The 23,146-nt window shown below is 52.5% G+C and overlaps 2 protein-coding genes across 23 annotated transcripts; one reads left to right on the top strand and one right to left on the bottom strand.

Moving 5' to 3' along the window:
• The first annotated feature begins 29 nt into the window (after window positions 1-29).
• On the top strand, window positions 30-16,851 carry SIRT3 (sirtuin 3). 17 transcript variants are annotated; one of them, XM_047774778.1, is made up of 7 exons: window positions 30-315; window positions 5,664-5,852; window positions 5,960-6,192; window positions 7,554-7,654; window positions 13,270-13,431; window positions 14,549-14,758; window positions 16,361-16,851. In XM_047774778.1, the coding sequence occupies exons 2-7, from the start codon at window positions 5,806-5,808 to the stop codon at window positions 16,379-16,381; spliced, it is 774 nt and encodes a 257-aa protein (XP_047630734.1). In that variant the 5' UTR covers window positions 30-315; window positions 5,664-5,805; the 3' UTR covers window positions 16,382-16,851. The 17 variants fall into 17 exon arrangements, with proteins under 17 accessions (XP_047630734.1, XP_047630738.1, XP_047630733.1 ...); XM_047774782.1 differs by having other exon boundaries at window positions 261-459; window positions 5,711-5,852; XM_047774777.1 differs by lacking the exon at window positions 30-315 and adding an exon at window positions 374-459.
• Window positions 16,852-17,614: 763 nt separating this feature from the next.
• Window positions 17,615-23,079, bottom strand: RIC8A (RIC8 guanine nucleotide exchange factor A). 6 transcript variants are annotated; one of them, XM_047774772.1, is made up of 11 exons: window positions 22,881-23,079; window positions 22,558-22,605; window positions 21,881-22,471; window positions 21,303-21,394; window positions 20,684-20,834; window positions 19,792-19,887; window positions 19,562-19,718; window positions 19,333-19,477; window positions 18,799-18,918; window positions 18,647-18,722; window positions 18,312-18,378 (listed from the first exon to the last, which is right to left on the bottom strand). In XM_047774772.1, the coding sequence occupies exons 1-10, from the start codon at window positions 22,962-22,964 to the stop codon at window positions 18,650-18,652; spliced, it is 1,557 nt and encodes a 518-aa protein (XP_047630728.1). In that variant the 5' UTR covers window positions 22,965-23,079; the 3' UTR covers window positions 18,312-18,378; window positions 18,647-18,649. The 6 variants fall into 6 exon arrangements, with proteins under 6 accessions (XP_047630723.1, XP_047630725.1, XP_047630724.1 ...); XM_047774767.1 differs by having other exon boundaries at window positions 17,615-18,378; window positions 18,647-18,918; XM_047774769.1 differs by lacking the exon at window positions 18,647-18,722 and having other exon boundaries at window positions 17,615-18,378; window positions 22,881-23,078.
• Between the last annotated feature and the right edge of the window lie 67 nt (window positions 23,080-23,146).

Below are 23,146 nucleotides of genomic sequence, written 5' to 3'. Positions count from 1 at the left end.
CTTTGTACACGACCCGGGGCGCGCTCTGGTTGTCATAGTAACCGCGCCTCTTGGTTTAAGACCGAGGGTTTGTCCTGGATTTCCCCCGCGGCTGGCCGTGCCGCTGAGAGGTTGAAGCGTACAGGCGCCTGGGTCGACCCGGTCACCGACTGGCTGTGCGGCCTCGGCCTTTGTGACCCAATATTCTCGTCTTAAGTGGGGATGATAACATCAATACCTTCCTAGAAGTGTCTTGCGAAGATTAAGTGTAAATATGATGCCTGACCATAGGAAGCGCTTCCAAAGTGTTAATTATCGCCGTCTCAATTGAAAAAGGTAGGAGTAAGGTAGAGAAATGGAAGCTCCTGGTTTGGTCTCCGGAACAAGAGGCGGGAGCTCTGCAGACTAGGAAACAGGCCCCACATTGCACCCACGTCCACCTGGGCTGCGAGAGCCGGGAAAGAGAGCGCCAAGATAAGAGTAAGGGTGATGGGGGGTGGGGCGCGCGCTCGGGGGGGCGGGCGCGCGCTCGGGGGGCGGGGCGCGGACGTGACCTTTGGTCCCAGGACGCAGCGTGCTGCGGAGGAACATGGCGCTGTGGTGTCGTTCATCTGTTGCTGCCCCGAGGCTCTGGAGCCTGGGAGGCTTCTGTGCCTGGACCCGCCGGCCTCGGTTCGTTCCCGGTGGCGGCGGCTGGGTGGGTCGGGGCAGGGGTACCCTGGGCGGAGACCTACCCCCCCCCCCCACTCCCCCCACCCCGAGACGAGCGGGAGAGTCAGGCTTCCCCTGTCTGGTCGGCCCGAAGGTCGAAGAACCTGAGAGTGGCAAGTCCCTGCTCTCGGGCACTGAAGGGTGTTCTGGGGGCACCTATGGCGTAGGTTTCTCGGTTTCTCGTTTTCTCCCATGGGTGTTCGGGCGTGTATAAGCAGCACTTACACGTTCATTCTTGACACCCTGCCCTCTTTTTGTTAGCATCTATTCTGTACCTTGCCCCTTTAACATATCTTGGAGTTATTTCCATTCCAAACATAAATGCGCTGTCAGTCTTTCAAACTAATCTGTAGAATTCTATCATGTAGATGTTTTGTGCTTCAACCATTCTCATGTTGAAATAGTTTCTAATCTTTAGTTATTGCAAATAATGCTGTATTGAATAACCTTGTTTGTACTTCACTTTTGGGATGCATTTCTAGTAGTGGAACTACTGTGCCTGCATTTTTATTGTCCCCATAAAGGTCGTGCAGTTAACCTCCCACCAGCATGTGCTCATAGCCTTCTGCATGGTGATGGCACACTTTGGAACCCTTGCCTAGGAACTGAACCTACAAATGAAAGTCTTAAGGCCCATGACTGTTAATAAGAGTTGTTAGGAAATTAACTTAAATGCCCAATAATAGACAAATATTTAAGTAAATACAATGGTATGTTCATTTAAGGTCTTCTGGCACAACTACCAAAAATATTGTAGAGTTTAATAAAGAGATAACCAAAGAGGGGTCTTTTCTTCAATCAAGAAACTTTTGATTCATTATCTTCCAGATTCTGTTTTAGGAGCAAGGATGGGGCAGGAGCCAGACAAATGGTTGCCTCATAGGTGGGACATGCCTGAAGAGGGACCTGGTCTCCCAGGTGCTGCTCCCGAAGCCACTGTCATTCAGTAGACCCTTGCCGCCACTCACTGCCAGAACAGGAGACCCGGGCGTGCCAGTGAGGAACGCTTTGCACAGACTGTCTGCAGTTTGGAATTTTGGCCTTTTGAGTTTTTATTTTGGGGCTCTTCTGTGAAATCATCCTTTGTTTCCCTTTTCCAGGCAGCATCCATGCTTGGTCCTCAGGATACCCCTACTCCTAGTAAATCTCATTCCGTGTAGCATATACTATAAGTCACACACCTTTGGTATAGTGTAGACTTCTGGTAAAATCCTGTTCATGTGTTTTTCAGGTACAAACATTTTACTTATGTACATAAATCCACGTCAAGTACATGTCGAGTGCCCTGATGCCTTACACTCAACAGGCACTTAACCATGGTAAAAGCTTCCACAACATGGGATTTTTTTTTTTTTTTTGTCTTTTTAGGGCCATTCCTGTGGCTTATGGAAGTTCCCAGGCTGGGGTCAAATTGGAGTAGCTGCCAACCTACATCACAGCCACAACAACGCTGGATCTGAACCGCGTCTGCAGCTTACACCACAGCTCATGGCAATGTTGGATCCTTAACCCACTGAGCGAAGAAGTCAGAGATTGAACCTACGTCCTCATGGATGCTAGTTGGATTTGTTACCGCTGAGCCATGACGGGAACTCCAACATGGTTTTTTTTCCCCCAGCACAAGCAAGCAGCTCTCCAATTTTCTGCAGACATTGACTGGGTGTCAAATTCAACTTGACTCTGATTCTGTCAACCTAGAGATGGCATCAGATTCCACAGGTCAAGGGCTTAGTCCTGCAAGATAGTCCCCACTTCATATGCCACACCATGTTGTCCCCTGTGCCTCTGACCACTTGGGGGTTCCCATGACCCCCTCCTCTGTTTGGATTAATCTGCTAGAGCAGTTCAAAGAAACTGGTTTGCTTACTGGGTCCCTGTCTTACTACAAAAGATTTTAAAGCATATGAATGAGCAGCCAGATGAAGAGATGCACAAGGTGGAGGTTGGAAGTGTTCCAAACACAGGTGCTTCTGTCGCTGAGGAGTTTGGAGCCTGGCATGTGGAAGCTTTCTGGCTCACCAGCCTGGAAGAGCTTGGAAACCCCTTCTTTTGGGCTTTCGTGGAGGCTCCAACCCTCTATCCGTGGTTGGTTTCCTAGCAACCATACCACCATTGTTATGGGACTTTGAGTAGTCACCTCATCACCGTAAGCTCAGTGCAGTTGTAAGAGGCTTGTTATGAATAACAGGACACCCCTTTCACCTTCATGACTCTGAAACAGTTTTAGGAACTGAGGGCAAAGGACCAAATGTTGAAACAAAAGACGCTCTTAGGAAATTCTAAGTGTGCTGGGACAAAAATCCATATATGTATTTATTATAAAGCACAGTACCGCAACTTCCCTCTCATTCCTTTCGTATTTCTCGTAATAGCTGCACTTGGGAGGAGCTCGGCAAATGCTGGGGTGAGGACCGTAGGCGAATGGGTGAAGTGGGGCGTTTAACAGCTCTAGTTGGAACCAGAGCGTTCTCTTTCCTACTAACTGCCTGGTTTTCGTCGGAAGACTCGCTCTGGAGATGTCATTGCCTTGCACTCAGAAGAGCTGCCGTGACAGGTGCTTTTACACAAATCTTTGATGCAGAAGAACTTTCTTCAGAATCTCTGGGCATCTCCGCAAGTGCATGGGGAAGGGGGGAAGCGTTGTTTTCCTTGCGTGTGTATTTCCTGTACTTTCTGCTGGGAGGTATACAGCAACAGACTTTTTTTCTAAAGACCCTAGTAATCTCTGGCTCCTTTGTTTTTGGCTTCAGCAGCTGAGGTGCAGGGTGCTTGAGGGACCTGAGACAGACTGAGTTAGGGCTCTGACTTTTTTTTTTTTTTGTCTTTTTGCTTTTCTGGGGCTGCTTTCACGGCATAGGGAGGTTCCCAGGCTAGGGGTCTAATCCGAGCTGTAGCTGCTGGCCTACACCACAGCCACAGCAATGCGGGATCCGAGCCACGTCTGCGATCTATACCACAGCTCACTGTAACGCCAGAGCCTTAACCCACTGAGCGAGGCCAGGGATCGAACCCACAACCTCATGGTTCCTAGTCAGATTCATTAAGGCACGACGGGAACTCCTGACTCTCTTTTTGATGCCTCCGCCCTGCCTTCCCTTCCCACGTTCCTCTTTCTCATCGCACACCTTTCTGTGGCCCTTAGAGAACCAGGATGACGCTTCGTGTGGCAGGAGAGGCATCACAAGTGCACTGAGCAGCCAGTAAGCCCCTGAGTTGCGCTGTCACTGACCCCAGAGTAGCATGTGAGAGGCAGCTGTGCAGAATCACCACAGGAGGGGAAGGGGTGACAGGCCTCTAAAAGGGGGAGGGGCCAGTACGTCACCTTTCAGAGGAGGGCGAGGTGACTTCTCAGTGGGTTCAGCAGGGGCTTCACGAAGGAGGTGGCCTTGACGCTGGGAGATTTTGGACATGCTGAGGTGGAGAAAGGTCTTTTCGGGCAGAAGGAGCTGGGTTTAGGGTGTATACAAAACCAGGGAAGGAAGGGGTCTGTGAGAGGGTCATTGGAGTGGAATGTTGTGCTGAGATATCAGGGTGCCATCAGGGGCAGAGGGTGCCAGGGAAACCTCAGCAGCAGCATGTAAGCAGGTCGGCCTGTGCAGATTTTGAGGAGCCAAAGAAAAACCAAAGACAAAGAGCAAACAAGAGGGAGTTAGGATCACACTCCTGGAAGATAAACTGAATTGTCCTCACGTGTATGGAAGATGTGCTTTCAGGGTGTTTATTTCCTGCCTGTATCACACAAGAGTAAAAGAAATACTCTGAAATACTCTGTTTCCTGTGTTTATGTCTGTCTTCTCTTTAGATTGATCAGTCACTTGGGGAGAGTGTCAGTTCAGCTGGTTTAATCTCTTTTCCTGTCGGGGTTCAGGGGTTCATACTGAGGTCTGATGTCCTGGAGGTGGGTCTCCTGGAAGATAGGTGTGGTGGCTGCCGGTCTTTGGGGTCTGAGGAAGGTGCCCTGTGCAGTGGGGTTGGTGTCGTGAACTCTGGGCAAGTTGCCAGCGTGGTTCCAGGACCGGAAGAACTTGTCCAGCTCAGCTGGTGGCCGAGCAAGGGCCCCAAGAGCCGATCAAACACCTAGAAGGCCTTTTGGCCCACGCGAGGCTCTAGCTCTCTGGGCCCCGTGGTTGCAGACTCGCTTCAGCAGGTCTTCAGGTACTGTCTCCAGGCTCTGTGCTGTTTGTCTCTGTTGTCCTCTTCTTGGTGCTTTCCTGAGCCTTGAGCCCTGATGCCTCCCTGAAGCCTATGACTTGGGTACCGTGTACCTTGCTCTTTTTTTCTTGTGGGAGAGCATCTCATGCTCCTAACAGTTAACCTTGTGAAGTGTCTCAGCTCCTTGCTTCTGGAGGTGACCTGAAAAGCCTAGAATTTTGCAAGAGACCGAGAGCTGCGGTCTGCCCACTGCCTTGCCTGGGATGTGTGATTTGTTTGGCTGCTGTGTAATATGAGCAGCATCCTGAATGGCTGTGAATGTGGAAGATGAGGTCTCTGCAGCAGTTTGAATCCCTCGCTGTCAGGATATGAATGTTTCTTTCTGGAATGATCTCTTGAATCCGCTTTTCATCCTGATGATATTTTTGGTGTAAAGTCTGAGACTTTTAACTCCCTTTAAATGTCACTAAGTCTTTGTCATATTCCAGGTATGTTAGGGGGTATGGCTCTGCAGAGCGTGTCCCCAGAGCCCTCACAAAGGGATGCTCCTGGCTCTAGCCTAAGCCTTTAGCACGAGCCTTTGATAACGAGAATTGTGAAATTATTTGCACAGTTCCCATTAACCTGAAAACTTTGCTCCCCAATTCATCTTAATTTGGGAGTTTCTGCTTTATCCCATGATACGGAAGGTGGTCTTTTGGGGGCAGCAGGGAAGTGTGTGGTCATTCTCAGTACTGCGGGTGGGGAGGTGGGTCTGCTCATTCTTGCTAGCGTGAGCTTGATTATCATTGGTTACCTGGCCACTCTCCTTTTTCTGTCAGTATTACAGGTGGAAGGAGGTCCATATCTTTTTCTCCCGGTGCCTCAGGTGTCTGTGGAAGTGGAGGCAACAGTAAGAAGCAGCTTCTCCTGCAGGACATAGCTGAGCTGATTAAAACCAGAGCCTGCCGGCGGGTGGTGGTCATGGTAGGGGCCGGCATCAGCACGCCCAGCGGCATTCCAGACTTCAGGTGCCCAAGCATCCCTGTGCCCCCGCCTGGCCCCCCAGCTACCCATGGCTTGCTCCACCTCCCTGTTCTCTCCGGAAGGGCTCAGCGCCTCTCACTTCTCTCTGCAGATCTCCAGGGACTGGCTACTACAGCACCCTCCAAAGCTACGACCTCCCCTACCCCGAGGCCATTTTTGAGCTCTCATTTTTCTTCCACAATCCCAAGCCGTTTTTCACTTTCGCCAAGGAGCTGTACCCTGGGAACTATAGGCCTAACACTGCTCACTACTTCCTCCGCCTGCTGCATGACAAGGGGCTGCTCCTGCGGCTCTACACCCAGAACATCGACGGGCTTGAGAGAGGTGAGGCCTCCCTTTGTCCCACACCCTCTGCTCCTGCAGGAGGGCTCAGGGGCCCATTTCTAGGAGGGCTGAGGCCTCGTGCTTATTCTCCGTCCTTGTGGCTGATTTTGAGCCAAAAAAGTTGTGCCTTTATCCCCAAGAGAAATGTCCTTGGTGTTTTAAGTGTCACTGTTGGAACCTCATTGGTGGACCCACTTTCTGAGCTTTGATCTTTGGATGGAACTGAAGGTCACAGTGGGAGCTTCTAGTTTTGCTGATCTGATCCGATGATGTATTTTTCTAAATTTTCATTATGGAAACGTTTGCGCAGGTAAAACACAGAGAAGAACGTGACGAACCCTCATGTCCTCATCACCGTACCTTCTCACCTCATCACGGCCAGTCTTCGTACAGTCTGTGCCCGACCCTCCTCCTCTCTCACCCCTGACTGTTTTGAAGCACGCCCCTCCCTTTATAAACTTAATCTATAAATTCAGCAATTGATATTTTTGCTGAAGATAAAGGCCTTTAAAACACAACCGCAATATTGTTATCACACAAAGAAATCACTCATAACTGCTTAATATCATCAAACATGGTATGCGCTGATTTTTGGACTGGAAGGCAGCCACAACCAGTGATTCATGGGTCGTACCGACCTCTGGCCGTGTACCCCAGAGAGGCCGTTGTTGGGCCTTTTTCATGCATGCAGTGATACTGACTGGTGCTAACAGTCAGCTCTGAGCAAGTTAGCAGCAGCTCAGTGGGCTGCAAATGTCTTGTGATTTGAAGAAAGGGGTTTTCCTGACCTCAGGAAAGTTTATTTGCTTGAAAGACTCTACAGCTTGGAGCCACGTAGGCAGCAGTGACCACCCCACCCCCCCCCCCAGGGACGCAGCAGGGCTGGCCTTGCGGGAAATCTGGCTTTGAGCTTTGTCATACGCAGAGTTACGGGGTTGGCGGGAAACCGCTGCAGCCAGGACCCGCGGCCTTTCAGAAGCTGCTAGTGGTTACATAACGTTCCTGGTATGTTACCTCCTGTCTGTTTTTCCACAGTTTTTGGAAGTCTATATTATTTTCTCACGTTTACTGGTGTCTGTAGAGTTGAAAACGGTCTCGTTGGTGTTGGATGTAAAACTTCACCTGTTTGTGTACTGTTTTCACAGGCTTTGTTTTAACTCTGCTTTGGCTTCACATCAAAGCCTCATCCCTGTGCTCGTTCTGATCAGTGGGGTGTCATCAGTAGGTGATAGAGCCAGGGACATCAGGCTTCCCCTGAGGGCTGACTCCTCCTGGGGGGCCTCCCGAGCCCAGAGGTTATGCTAAGGGGCTTGTGCGCCCACCCCAGAGACAGCAGCACTTAGCTTTGGTTTGGATTCCAGCGTCTGGCATCCCTGCCTCAAAGCTGGTTGAAGCTCATGGATCCTTTGCCTCTGCCACCTGCACCGTTTGCCGAAGACCCTTCCCAGGGGAGGACTTCTGGGTGAGTTGTGACACTGACGGTTCTCTCCCTTCTGCACTTCTCATTGCGAGTAATATGGGGAAGTAGTTTATACGCACATGTCAGAAGGACAACAGAACGGTAATACCGTGAAAATATTTTTCTGTGCTTTTGCATTAGAAAAGTAACATGTGTTTATAAAAAATTAAGGCAATGTAAACAATAACTGTATAGCACTGAGAACTGTGTTCGATATCTTGTAATAGCTTATAGTGCAAGAGGATCCAAAAAAGGATACACACACACACACACACACACACACGTATGTAGAACCGAATCACTTTGCTCTATACCTGAAACTAACACAATGTTGGGAGTTCCCGTCATGGCTTAGCAGAAATGAATCTGACTAGCATCCATGAGGACAAAGGTTTGATTCCTGGCCTTGCTGAGTGGGTTAAGGATCTGGTGTTGCCGTGAGCTGTGGTAGGTCACAGACACGGCTCGGATCCCATGTTGCTGTGGCAGTGGTGTAGGCCAGCAGCTATAGCTCCGATTCAACCCCTAGCCTGGGAACCTCCATATGCCATGGGTGCAGCTGTAAAAAGATGAAAGACCAAGAAAAAAAAAACAAACCCACAATGTTGTAAATCAGTTACACTTCAATTTTTGAAAAATGCTCAGGTCCTAACTCCTGGTACCTATAAATATAACCTGACTGGGCAATAGGATCTTTGCAGATGGGAAAAAAATTAAGGCAGTATAGAAATGTGTAGGGAAAAATGAACCTCCCTTCAACTAGTTCCCGTAGTCAGCTTTTGGCTGTGTGCTGTGTCGTGATCCAGGCCTGAAAAACAGAAACGTGTGTGTATAGTAGCACACATGCAAATTTCTGTGCACCTACACCCACATACATTTACATTCTTTTTCGGTAACGGGATCATTAGGATTAACACTGTACAGTTTGCTTTGTTGCAGAGCAGTTTCATGACTATCCTGTGCCAGTAACTGCAGCTCTGCTTACGGTTCTTGGTCACTAGAGAGCATTTAATTTAGTCCTTTACCTGTTTGGGGATATTCATGATATTTGTGATTTTTACTATTAAAAATAATATAGTAGGAGTTCCTGCTGTGGTGCAGTGGGTTAAGAATCCAACTGCAGCCGCTTAGGTTGCTGTGGAGGCATGGATTTTATCCCCTGCCCAGCACAGTGGGCTAAAGGATCCAGTGTTGCTGCAGCTGTGGCTTGGATTCAGTCCCTGGCTTAGGAATCTCCGCATGCTCTGGGTGCAGCCATTGAACAAGCCAGAAGCCAGTGATAGTCCCTGCTTACATCCCTGTGTACCTCTGTGAGTGTTTGTGAGTAGAACGAGTTTTCTGAAGTCGAGTAGGATAGAATAGAAAATCCTAAAGCAAGTTGAAACTCTGAAATATCGATGTGGCGCAGGATCCTGTGTTTTATTTTTTTATTGAAGTGAAAATCACATAACATAAAATTAACCTTTTTTTTTTTAGGGCCACACCTGTGGTACATGGAAGATCCCAGGCTAGGGGTTCAGTTGGAGCTGCGGCTCCAGCTCCAGATCCAAGCCACATCTGTGACCTATGCTGCAGCTCTCGGCAACACCAGCCCAGATCCTTAACCTACTGAGCAAGGCCAGGAATCGAACCTGCATCCTCCTGGATACTAGTCGGGTTCTTAACCCACGGAGCCACAATAGGAACTGCCTGAAGTTAACATTTTTAAAGTGTACAGTTCATTGGTACTTAATATGTTCAGAGTTGTGCAACCACCACCTCTAATTCCAAAGTATTTTCATCACCCCAAAGGAAAACACTGCACCCACCAATCAGTCAGTCATCTCCCCTTCCTGCCCCAACCCCTGGTAACCCCTGATCTTTTTACTTTCTCCATACTTTTGCCCTTCCAGAATGTCGTAGAGTTGGAATCATACGGTGTGCTGCCTTTTGCTCATTGGCTTCTCTGACTTAGCATCGTGTATTTAAGGCCCCTCCGTGTCTTTTCATGGCCCGATAGCGCTTTTATTTTAAAGGGTGAGTGATAGTCTGTTGTCTAGATGGAACCGTTTGTTTGTCCATTCACTTACTGAGGGAGCTCTTGATCGCTTCCAAGTTTTGGCAGTTATGAATAAAGTTGCTCTAAACATCCATATGCGGGTTTGTATGTGGACCTGAGTTTTTGGCTGCTTGGGGTCAATGCCAAGGTGCATGATTGCTGGATCTCGGGGTAAGAGTATGCTTATGTTTGTGTCTTCCAAAGTGGCTGCCCCGTTTTGCATTCCCACCAGCAGGGAATGTGAGTCCTCCTTCTCCACATCCTCATCAACACGTGGTGCTGTCAGCGTTCTGATTTTGGCCTTTCTAGTAGGTGTGTACTGGTATCTCGTTGTTTTAATTTACAGTTTCCTAGTGATACATGATGGTGAACTTGTTTCATATTCTCATTTGCCATCTGTATATCTTCTTTAGTGAGGTCTTGGGCCAATTTTTTAACTGGGTTGTTCATTTTCTTATTGTTGAGTTTTTTTTTTTTTGTCTTTTTGCCATTTCTTGGGCCTCTCCCGCGGCACATGGAGGTTCCCAGGCTAAGGGTCTAATCAGAGCTGTAGCCACCGGCCTAGCCAGAGCCACAGCAACGCGGGATCTGAGCCGTGTCTGCGACCTGCACCACAGCTCAGGGCAATACCGGATCTTTAACCCACTGAGCAAGGCCAGGGACCAAACCTGCAACCTCGTGGTTCCTAGTCGGATTCGTTAATCACTGTGCCACGATGGGAACTCCTTATTGTTGAGTTTTAAGAGTTCTTTGTGGAATTTCCTGGAAGCCTAGCAGGTTAAGGATCCAGCATTGTCACTGCTGTGGCCCAGGTGGGAACTTCCATATGCCAAGGATGTGGGCTAAAACAAATTCTTTGTGTATTTTGGATAATAGTCCTTTATCAGATACATCTTTCGTAAATATTTTCTCCCACTCTGTGACTTGTTATCTCATCCTCTTGACATTGTCTTTTACTTATAATGGAGTTTGACTTACTATATTTTTCTTTCTTGGATCATCTCCTTCCGTATTGTGTTGTCCATTCTTTTTTTTTTTTCTTTTGTCTTTTGTTGTTGTTATTGTTGTTGTTGCTATTTCTTGGACCGCTCCCGCGGCATATGGAGGTTCCCAGGCTAGGGGTTGAATCGGAGCTGTAGCCACCGGCCTATGCCAGAGCCACAGCAACTCGGGATCTGAGCCGTGTCTGCAACCTACACCACAGCTCACGGCAACGCCGGATCGTTAACACACTGAGCAAGGGCAGGGACCGAACCCGCAACCTCATGGTTCCTAGTCGGATTCGTTAACCACTGCGCCACGACGGGAACTCCTGTGTTGTCCATTCTGAGTCTTTTGCTCTCCATATAAACTTGAGATTCAGTTTGTTGCTATCTATTGTCTACAAATTAAAAATTTTTTTCTCTTTGTCTTGGGAGTTTTGCACTTTTAATGTGGCGTGTCTCCATATGGATTTCCTTTTATTTATTCTGCTTTAGATTTGTAGAGCTTTCTGAATCTGTGGTTTGATGTTTCATGTTTGCTAAAAATTCTCAGTCATGATGCCTTCAGACAGTGAATGCTCCACCCACCTCCTGTCCTCTGTGGACCTCGGGTTAAACGTCTCTGAGAACATCTCACGCTCTGCCCACAGCCCTTGGCCACGCTTCTCTTTGTCCCACCTTGCTCCCCTTTGTGCTGCATTCTGAGTCTTTCTCCTGATCTACTTTCCAGTTTATCAATATTCCATTCTGTCATAGAGGGTGAAGCCCTTCACTAAGCTTTAATTTTCAGTATTCTACTTTTTATTACTGGAAGTCCTATCAGGTTCTTTTTCTTTTCTTTTCTTTTCGTTTTTTAGGGCCGCACCCATGGCATATGGAGGTTCCCAGGCTAGGGGTCCAGTCGGAGCTACAGCTGCTGGTCTACCCCACAGCCATAGCAACACAGGATCCAAGCCGTGTCTGTGACCCACACCACAGCTCACGACAATGCTGGATCCTTAACCCACTGGGGGAGGCCAGGGATTGAACCCGCAACCTCATGGTTCGTAGTCGGATTTGTTTCCTCTGTGCCATGACAGGAACTCCTTATCAGGTTCTTTTTCAAACCCACTACGTTATTTTATATGGCTTTCTATCTCCAATAGATATTTCAAACCTGTCTCTTTAAAAACTTAAACATAACAGGGAGTTCCTGTCGTGGTGCAGTGGTTAACGAATCCGACTAGGAACCATGGGGTTGCGGGTTCGGTCCCTGCCCTTGCTCAGTGGGTTAACGATCCGGCGTTGCCGTGAGCTGTGGTGTAGGTTGCAGACACGGCTCGGATCTGGCGTTGCTGTGACTGTGGTGTAGGCCGGTGGCTACAGCCCCGATTAGACCCCTAGCCTGGGAACCTCCATATGCCGCAGGAGTGGCCCAAAGAAATAGCAAAAAGACAAAAGAAAACATAACGTAGTTTTTAATCTGTATCTGATAATATCTGAAGTCTCTGAAGAGTCCATCTCTTTTGTCTGTTATTTCTGGCCGGTGCTTACAGGGTTCAGCCTGCAAAAAATCCAGTGAACTGTAAAGGTTTATCTTAGCAGGACAAACTAAAACTTCTCCCTTAGTTTCCTCCTCTATGTCCAGCCCAAGCGTCAATCCCGATGTCGCAGGTAATGCTATGGCTTGTATCCACTTCGCTTTGGCCTGCAAGGAGGAGTTCTGCAGAAAATGTTACTCTTAACTCCAGCCAGTGAGTTGAAGTCAAACTGAATGTCTTCCAGGGCTAAGATGATATCATGATCATTTCAGCTGAAATAAGGGACCAATTTTAAACCATCATTTTCATTGAAACATGCCTGTTGTAGAGCAGATACCTAAAGAGTACTTCTGAGGAGTATGTAATCAGGACAGCTGACCTTTGAACATGGATTTGAACTGTGTGGGTCCACTTAGATGCCGATGTTTTTCAATAAATAGGCACTCCATGGAGTTCCCGTAATGAACCTGACTAGTGTGTGTGAGGATGCGGGTTTGATCCCTGGCCTTGCTCAGTGGGTTAACAGATGTGGCTCGGATCCTGTGTGGCTGTGGCTGTGGCATGGGCTGGCAGCTGCAGCTACGATTGGACCCCTTGCCCGGGAGCCTCCGTCTGCTGCGGGTGAGGACCTAAAAAGACACAAGGCGGGGCACCCGAGCTACCTGATCCACGGTTGGCTGAACACGCACGCGTGGAGGAGCCGCTCATAACCCAGTTTGTGCAGATTCGTGACTGCGCAGAAGGTTGGTGCCCCAGCTCCTGTGCTGTTCAAGGTCAGCTGTGTTTCCTCAGCACCTGAGTATCTGTGATGAGCCCCCAGGTGCAGGGCTTAGCGATCCATGTGCCAGACGTCGTGTGACTCCAGGATCTGCTTTCAAATACGGCAGCCTCCCCAGCTCTGGCGGGTTATGTGAAATAAAACCGGAAAGATGCCGGTAATTGCTGAATCTGGGTTCGCCACGTAAGGGGCTCCACTGTACTACTGTCCCAGCTGGTCTGCCTGTGTGAGTTTTCCCTTTTCCCCTTAAGGTGTGTTGTGACGGCTTCCTCGGGCCCGCTCTCCCCCTGTCGCCCCAGGCCGACGTGATGGTGGACAGCGTGCCGCGCTGCCGGGTCTGTGCTGGCGTCGTGAAGCCCGACATCGTGTTCTTTGGGGAGCCGCTGCCCCCGAGGTTCTTGCTGCATCTGGCTGACTTCCCCATGGCAGATCTGCTGCTCATCCTCGGGACCTCCCTGGAGGTTTGTCAGCAGGCCCAGTGGTGCACAGGCACGTGGGGAGGAGGCTGGCAGGCCGGGGCAAAGCAGGCGGGGCTGGTGGGACACGGGGGCCCTGCCTTGTCAGATGAGTGGACTCGCTGTGTGAGGAAGGGCTGTCCTGGGCCTAGGGAGCAGCAGCCTGGGCAGGAGAACGGGGCAGAGGGAGGCTGCTCCGCTTTGGAGGTGACCCCAACATGTCAGGGCAGGGGCGCGGGAGATGTGAGGCTGATGAAGGCCTTCCAGGTTGCATCACGCAGACAGAGTTTGTGTGGAAGCAGTGAGACTAGGGATGTAGCCAGTCGTTCTCGGGACCAGGGGCTGAGGTGAGCAGGTGCCTGGGAGGCTGAGTGCAGTCCGATTGTGCAGCCGTGGGACATGGCAAGGAGAGCGGATGGCTGGATTTGGAGGCTGGAGTCACTCAGGACAGAAAAGGGAGGTGTCTGTCTCTTCTGTGAGGGTTCAGGGCATTTGCTAGTGAGGAGGAGTCTGCATGGGGGGTGCCTGGGGGATGCATCTGGATCTGAAGCTCGGGAAGCTCCCAAAGGGCATGATGAGACCCAGAAATGGGCTGTCTCTGACTGGATGTAGGCACCAAGGGGACAGGGGCCAGAAAGACCTGTGCTCGGGGCCCCAGCCAGCCAGAGGCCCAGCCAGCGCTGTGCCAGGCTCTGTTCTGGTGGGTATGTCAGGAACCCCAGTGGGCCCCTCTCCTACGGACCAGGCCCTTGCTCTCAGGGAGCGAGAACAGACAGACGAGCTGTTGTGTCAGTAGTGAGCTGGGAGGAGATGCGTGTGGCTGGGAGGGGACAGGAAGACGAGGTGTAGTCGCTGGAGCTGAGCCCAGACCAACTTCAGCAGGGAGGCGGGCAGGAGCCAGGAGGTGTAGGAGTAGAAAGATGAGTGCGGATGAGAGGGTGGCTCGGGAGGAGAGAGCAAGGGAGCATCACTGAAGAAGTAGAAAGAGTGTTGGGCCTTCTTTGAATCCATGGTCTCACTATCAGTCATAGCACAGACCTCCAAGGCCTCAGGGGCTGTGGCAGAAACATCCTGAGGGCCCGGGGGTGGGCACTGTGCTACTCACGTGTGGGCACTTTTTCAGGTGGAACCTTTTGCCAGCTTGTCTGAGGCTGTGCGGAGCTCAGTGCCCCGACTGCTCATCAACCGGGACTTGGTGGGGACCTTGGCGAGGCATCCTCGGGGCAGGGATGTGGTCCAGCTGGGGGACTTGGTTCATGGTGTGAAAAGGCTGGTGGAGCTTCTGGGCTGGACCGAGGAGATGCAGGACCTCATCCAGCAGGAGACTGGAAAGGTACGGATTGCTGAGCAGTCACAGGAGGGCCGTTTCCTCTGCTGCGGGGTCGGTCCACCTGGGATGGAGCCACAGTAATAGGTCACATAGCTGGTAACCCTGTATCAGGCACTGTCTGGTCCATCTTCCACCTCTGTGCTTGTGAACGAGGTGCTGTGATGAGGTGAAGAGATGAAGAAACGGACGCTTTGTGCCTGCTCTGTGTGCCAGAGCGGGGACAAGGGTCCGGGCAGATGTGGCTGTTGTTCTGTCGTCATCACCCTTCAGCTGTCTTTTTTACCATAAACTAAAGGAGCACCAAACAACTCCAGGCTAAGATGGGATTCTGAAGTTCTCTGAACCTGTGAGGCTGATGCTTTTAGAAGAGAATCAGTGTGAGAGCAGTTGACTTATTATCATCTGCCAAGGGTAGAAAGCCAAAGAGCTCTGATCTCCATAGACGTCAAACCCGTCAGTGAGTGAAGGTGTGGAAGAGGATTTCCCACGCGAATCATTTAGCATGTGTAGCCTTGACGTGAGGGGTTATCTTCTACAGGAGGCAGCATTAAGCCTTTGACGTTCAGTTGTCTCAAGGAGGATTGTGGCCGATTACAGCCAGGTATAACACTGCCCACCGTGGACCTCACCAGAGTGCTGTGTGTTCTTGCTGCCTTGCGAACCCTCCACCCTTTGGCTGTGACTGGCTCAGGGCCTTGGGTCAGCCCTGTCCTCACTTCCATTGCCAAAAGCCCCAGCCTCTGGTCACAGCCTGATTTCTTACCATGTTGAACCAAAGCGAGACGAATACGAGGCTTTGTGAGGATACAAGACTTGGCAGTTACTGTTTTCACAGTGTTAGACATCATTGCCTTTCAGGGCTTGGCTCTTAGAGGTAAGATGTAGGCTGGTGCCATTTCTCATCGCATTATGTGGAAGAAATAAAGACCTTCAAATACCAGTCACCTTGCTGGGTCACTTAGTGGAAGCAGAGAGTCCAGCTGACACAAGCTTACATGTTACCTCTCAAGAGGAACAGCAGAGATGCCTCACTCACAGGGCGGTAGAGACCTCGGCCAGACCCCCTGGCCTGCCTTCCCGCTTCCATGTGACAGCGGGACAACTCAGGTGGCTTCTATGGACTTTTGGAATTAGCCCTATAGGATGAGACCTGTGCCGCTTTTTTCTAGTTCCACAGAAATTTGTATAAAGTGGGTTATGCTTTTAGGGGTTTATTTTGTTTTGTTTTTGACCATGCCCATGGTATGCCTAAGTTCCTGAGCCATGGATCAAACCTGCGCCACTGCAGTGACAACACCGGATCCTTAACCCACTGTGCCACCAGGGAAACTCTTTAAAAAAAGTTGCTATCCAAGAGTAAACACTAGGGGATGAATTGCAGTCTAAGTTGGGTTACTCTTCCAAACAGAGAACATTCTTGAGCACACAGGCCAGCACTAGATGAGCATGTAACCAAGGCCCTTCCTTTAGCCACCCAGTCCTGTTGGCATTGTCTTGATTTGGTCGATCAGCAATATTTGCAGATAGAGGAGTTCAATTCAAGGCTCTGAGATCTGCCCAGGTGTGCTTTCAGGTAACTGATTTCCTCTCTCCTTTGTGTTCCAGTTTGATGGTTGGGACAAATAGGAGGGCTGTACCAGAAGTGGTTACGTGGGAGTCACTGCCCTCTTCCAACAACGCCTTGTGTCTGAAGAACAGCTTGGGCACATTTACAAATTTTGGCTGAACCAGAACATGCAACTTGAGGTGGCCCCTGGAGTGTCCTTCTAGGTTGTATGCTCTGTGCATTTGGGTCACCCAGGCATAGGGCAAAAGAGCTGCCTGGCCTGACTCTTCACTCTGCTGAAGCTTTTAATGCCAAAAGCTTTCTTCTGACGGTGATCCTTCTTGAACTCAGAGACGGACTGGAACCCCAGACTGGACTCTATCTGAAGGGCGGGCTCAGCATCTGTCCACTGGAAAGACCCAGGCACAACCCAGGTGTGTGCCTGGGGCCCAGGTAATGTGCTTGGGTTTTCTAGCACGTTGGTCTGTTTAGTAGGTTCATTTTTAAGTTTGTCCTTTCTGGCATGAAATAAATTTTAATATAGAAAGTGGGCACGTCTTCATTTTTGTTTCCTCAAAGGGAACGCAAGTGATGACAGTGTGCAAAGGGGAGCATGGGGGTGTTTCTCTTCTACGGGACAGCCTGAGGACTGAGAACACTCGTTCCTGGATTCATCCAAGACGGGCAGAGTGCCCTCTTCCAGGTCAAGTCCATGGGCCTCCAGGGCGCCCAGCTCCCCTCCTGAAGGTCATCCCATCCTGTTCATTCTACCCTGCTGCCTTTCATATTAACCTCTGCCCCAGAAACTCATCTCTTCCAGACCATTCTAGCTGCTCTGTCTGTCACCACTCTCCCCCATCAGGCTGCCTTCCAATAATGCGGCTAAAATTAACCTTCAAGACACCTGGAAACTGGGGGTGCTCCTGGTCACCCGCTGGGCTCCCTGACCTGCGCTCGGGCCACACTGCTGTTTGGGCTGAACCTACTGTGATCTTCCCTGCTTTAGTGCAGGCCCTTCTGGGGCTGCCCCCAGGCCCGGCTCCTGCTCCCAGTGTTCCCTCCTTCCTGGCATCTTGTCTCCCCATCGGACCCCTTGGAGCAGACTGAACTCTCCAGACTCCTCATGAGACCTGGAGGCCTCACTCCTCCGAGAGCAAGACCCACGAGCTCATCTGGGAAGAGTGCTCAGTTCTAAGAAATGTGTGAATTCTAGTTCCACTTTCCATGCCTTTACTTGATATTTTGCACGTATATTCACACATGCGCGCGTGTGCGTGCGCACACACACACACACATACACACGCGCGTGCACGTTCTTGCCTGGAACTCTTTATTCCAGAATGATGTTTCCATGGAGCTCTGTGGTGCAAGATAGAAATTTAGACTTATGGTTTCAAGGGGGGACATTTTCCTTCATGTATTTATAGTCTAAGCCAGCAGGAAGGGTCAAAATTCGTCACAGCCCGTGAGAACCTGGGCACTGAGCCGGGACCGAGAATACAAGAGGCTACGAGCCCTGCACTCAGCAGGCACAAAAACAGCCGAGCGTACACGGGAAGTAGATTTCTGACATCAGCACATGAAGTTCCAGCAGGGTCTTTCCCAACGTGGCACTTGCCCAGCACCAGCTCTGGGCCGGCATGACAACCGTGGACGTGCTTGTGTCTGCATGCGCCCATTCTCAGCGCCCACTCTCACAAACGCTGGGTTTTGCCTTCAGTGAAGCCCTGCCCTCAGGTACCGAAAAGACACCACTTAGAGTTAGAGCGCGACAAGACCCTCGCAATCCTAGAGAGGAGGAAACGGACCAAAGGCAAATCGTAAGCACAACTTTTGGAGGAGAGGGAAAAGGGTCTCCAAGCTGGAGGGAGGGATGGATGTGGCTTCCGCAGGTCCCAGCCCCAAGGGCATCCGTGGAGGCAGCACCAGTTCTGAAGAGCAGAAGAGTGGCCGTTCTCAGTCAGGGTCCGAGTCAGGGTCCGAGGAGAGCTGCCCCTCCATGGTCTCACACATGGCATCCTGCAGGGATGTGAGCTGACCCCGGGGACTCATCCCCATGGGCTGGATGACTCTGTGCCTGTGGGGGGGGGGGGGGCGGGGGTTGGGGGTAAGGCATGGTAGGGCTGGGGCAGGGGCCTGGTGGGTGAGGCAGGGGTCCTGCTCATCCTTAACTCTGACATTCTGCTCCACCAAGCTGCTCCTGTTTACTGGGGAAGCCTGGGTGGGAACTCTGTCAATCAGGTCTGAATCCCAACGGCTACCTAAGCTTTGGGACCTTAGGCAATTGCTTCGGGCCTCGGTTTTCCTGAGTATAAAGTGAACATAATACTGATCTCGACCCTAACCCTTCACCGGAGAATGTCCTCCAGGACAGGTGATGTCAGAGAGTGATGCAGCCTTGCCAGGATCTGATCCCGCCTCCTGAGGGTCACAAGACAGGACGTGGGTCCGTTCTCCTTTGTCCCAGCCAGGTGTTCCTCCCTGCCACGCCACGTACCTGGAAAGCTTGTCAAACATGTTCACCAGCTTCATGGCCTCATGCTCCTTCTGCTCCTCTGTCATGCCCTCCATGGGGTTGGGTGGCTTCTCCTCCACCCTCCCAGTCACGGGGTTTATGCTGTTTCACAAGAGAGGGGCGTGGGGAAGCAGCGCTGACTCTCCCGGCAGGAGAGAGGGCTGCATGGGGTGGGTGGAGGCCCGTATCTTCCCACCTGGGACTCGAACAGCAGGAAACCCATCTTCCTGGTGCGGAAAAGAAGGCAACTGCGGAAGAGATTTCCCTCCGGGGGCAGCAGGTAACCGACTCCTGCCCTCTGGTCAGCCCGGCCCCCCAGACTGCTCGGTGCCCTTCAGCCTCTGTGTTCTTGACAGAACACCCCCATGTCAGGATATCTGTCCCTTCAGAACAGGGGTCTGATTCCGAAAGGTCTTAACTGTGTCGACCTGTCCTGCCCATCCTGCAGGTCCAAGTTGGGGTGGGACCAGGGCCAGGGTCTGAGGGAGAGGAGCCCAAGGATGTGGGGACACGCACCTGGCCTTGGCTTCCTTGTACTCGTCTGTGTCTGTGTCCTCATCCTCTGAGTACTGGCCCTCAGGCCGACCCCCTGCCATGAGGCCCCTAGCAGCCAGGAGGCCGGCGGCATTCCCGTAGCCTGTGTACTTGATGAATCGGGGCACTAAGGGGCAGGACAGAGGTCAGTGTGCAAACGTGGCTGGGGAAGGGCTAGAGGGTGGCAGGTGAGGGGCTGGCGCCTACTCACCGCTTTCAGAGCACAAGACGAAGAGGAACTCGGCGGCCACCCTCTTCACGTCGGTGTCCAAGTGCGTCATGAGGCGAACCAGCTTGTTCCGCAACAACTCCCCCACCTCCGGCCGGGTTCTCACATCCCGCAGCGGGGGCAGCACCTGGAAAGGCAGCTGCCCCTGAGGCTGGGCCTGGAGTGGCCAGGGTCTCTGACCAGGGCATGGCCACAGCCCCTCTGCCTCATACCTGGGCCTTTAGGAACTTCCTGGCAGGGCGGTGCATGCGGGCACACTCCGTCAGCACGCTCAGCACAGGGGCCACGCTCTCCTTCAGCCTGTGCGTCTGCAGAGGAGTCTGTCACCAGGACTGTGCCCCACCTGACTCAAGCCAGGGGGGTGACACACCTGCATCAGATGGTCCTGGCCACAGGTGCTCGGGGCCAAGAACGGGCAGTGGGTGTCTGTGTGAGCTTTGAAAGGGACAGGCATGGACACTAACTCAAGAGGCCATCCACATGCCCTGTGACTTGGGGAAAATCACTCAACTTGAGTCTAACTTCCCCACCCTTAAACCAGAGCTGTGGGGAAAACAGGGCGTTGAAAGCTGCTAACGTAGCATGAGCACACAAACAGAGCTCTACGGAATCAGAGTCTGTCAGGCTCTGTAGTTCGCATGACATCTGCAAACTCCCAGAAGGGCTAGTTCGCGTTCTACGGTGCGGCCGCAGGAGTCAGGGAGCCTCTGCCTGGAAGATCCTGTGGGTCCCTTTAGAGAGACCAAAGGACAGCCGCTGCTCATCACCAAGAGCTGCTTGTGTAGAGCGACACTGCGAGTCTAGCATCACAAGCAGGGACCAGCGGCTTCTTGGTCCCACTCAAGAAGATCCACAAAGAGACCTAAAAACAAATACTTTGCTAGTCTCTGAAAACCTGCTTCTGTTTGTGTCACAGTCTGCCTACATTTCAAGGAGGACATTCTGTCTGGCTTCCTGCCTGGCTGGACCTTGGAGCAGCTGGAGGCATTGCCTGAATCCCACTGGGGAGCTGATCTCCCCTTACCAGTGCAGACTGCACAAAAGCAGTGCCCACAGCTGCCTGGGAAAGCCTGGGCCAGAGCCATAGCAGGGCCTCCTGCCCACCTGGTGCAGACGCTTCTCCAGGAAACTGAGGAGGGCATGAATCACATCCATGTTCACTCCCAGGAACTCCAGGGAGCCTTCGTGTGGCTCCAGGGTGAGAAGGACATCCAGACACTTGAGGGGCAAGTTCCCCAGGAGGTTCACTGTGTGGCTGGGGACACATGGAAAGGAGGGCTGGGTAAACCCAGGCCCCCAGCACAGGCGCAACTCTTGTTGCCACCTGCTGGGATCACACATGACCCGAACCAGTATCAGGGGCCTGAGTAACACCAAGTACCACAGCAGAGGGAGGCCCTCCTTGCAGACGTCCCACCTCCCACACACCTGGGTTGAAACAACAGGTAGTCCAAATTGGGACCCGCCCAGGCATAGGTCACAGAAAATGAAAGTGACAACCACACTGCTCTATGGATACCACAGTGTTCAAGGTCCAGTGGCACATTCTGTCCTGAGCTCACAGTTCTTCTCCTAGCTGTGTGTTCTAAGTGCTGCAGCTCTGTGGAAACACACCAATGCCTGGTCCCACCCATTTGGATGAAGACTCTCTAGGGCTGGAAACCACCATATAGACCTGAGAGCAGACGCCCGCCCCGGTGTGCCCAACAGGCACCACCCTCACCCGTGGAACTCCTCTGTGCGGTCTCCAGCAGCAGTGACCATCACACAGTGCCGCAGCAGGGTCCCCAGGTGCCGGTAAAGTACAGTGTCTTCCTGACCAAAGAGAAAGGGGTGCCTGTGAGAGAAAGTGCCACTCACCCCCACTGCTGCCTGTTGAACATCTACTGCCTGGCCCACGGCCAGACCTCATGCAGGCCATGCATCTCCTTCACCACACCTGGCTGCTCAGCCTCACTTATGTGACCTTAAGAGCACTCTCCTGGTTAGCGACATCAACAGGTCCCTTTGGGATGAAGTCACTCTGTGCTCTCGCGCCCCCCCCCCCCCGCCCCCGAAGAATCTCCTACAGCCTGCCCCCACACCACACAGCACTCCTGGTGTTGCAAGAGCCAGATACGCGCTCTGATTCCTCGATGCCCTTATACGGAACGGGCACCTCCCTGCCTCCTCCTGACAAGCGCTGCTGTGCAGATGTCCTCCTGGTCCAACACCCAGAAACTTGAGGGTACCCGGCAGAAAGGCAGGTCCCGGAAGCATCCTAGTTGTTAAGCCCAACAGAAGGCTGAGGCCAGCCCTCACCTCATCCACCTCCCTCTTGATGGAGTCGAAGGTGATGTTGAAAAGCACTTTGAGGATCTCCATGGCCCGTTCGGTCTCCTGGGAAGGAAGGAGTTCCGGGGGTCCCTCTCCAGGGGTCATTCCCAGTGTCAGCTCCAGTGCCTCGGTCAGCAGGTGCACTCCCTGCAGCTCCTCAAACAGCTGCCTGCGCACATCAGTGCGAAGCGCCGTTAGCAAGAAGAGGAGGCGCAAGTCAAAGAACTGGACGTCATGCGGGAAGCTGCTCTGGCGGTACAGTCTCACTCGCTCTGCGAGCCTCACCACTAGCCCCGCCTCTGCGGCGAGCACCTGTGCCACGGAGCTGCTCAGCACGAGGTTGCACAGGCACTTAAGGGACTCGAGCACAACATCCATGTCCAGAGTCTCAGGACACGACCCCTTCGAAGCAGAGATGCCAGCATAGCAGGCAAGCGCTTGCAGGCTCCGGCGGCTGGTGAACGAGTCCAGGCAGCTGCGGTCCCTCGACAGGATGCGGATGCTCTGCAGCCAGATGACTCGGCGGGAGGGTGACAAGCCCTGCTCCAGGACTGAGACCAGCAGCTCCGCCAGTCTCTGTGGGCAGGGGAATAGAGCGGTTCCATCAGGCCCCTCTACCTGGGCTACCCGTCCCTGCCCCTTTACCCTTGATAAGCACCCACCTTCCTGTCCTCCTGTTGGGCATCGTCAAACGTGAAGCTCTGGGAGTTCTGCAAACAGACCCAGAAGATTAGGAGGCACAGGTCCACCGAAGCAGAATCCGAGCTCCAAGGCCGCAGACACCGCTCTGAATAGACAGGGCTCCCTTTCCCCACGGCACCCCCAGCAACTCTTCAAAGACTCGGTGCCCCTCCCCGCCGTGCTCGCTAACACCCTCAGCCTTCCGCCACGCTCACCACTCACGCCCTCCCCGCCGGCCACGCGCGCGGGACCCACCCAGCCCCACCTCCTCCCTGCGCGTCCCACGTCCATAGCTCCCGCTCACCTCCCGGTTGTAGGCGCGCAGAGCCTCCATAACCACGTCCTCCTCCCCCGTCTCTATAGCAGCCACTACCGCCCGAGGCTCCATGGCGCTCCCGGGACCCCGGCCCAAGGAAGCGGAAGGTACCTCGCTCCAAGGCTCTGGGCCCCAGACGGCCCGCCCCGCCCTAGCTCGGCGCGCGGGGGAGGCCGGGAAGGGGCATGCGCGCGGCGCCGCGCGGGGCGGGGGCCCGGGCTGCGCGCGGCGCCGCGCGGGGCGGGGGCCCGGGC

This window comes from Phacochoerus africanus, chromosome 4, assembly GCF_016906955.1.
Source record: "Phacochoerus africanus isolate WHEZ1 chromosome 4, ROS_Pafr_v1, whole genome shotgun sequence".
NCBI lineage: Eukaryota > Metazoa > Chordata > Mammalia > Artiodactyla > Suidae > Phacochoerus > Phacochoerus africanus.
This window is presented reverse-complemented; position numbering and strand designations above follow the sequence as displayed.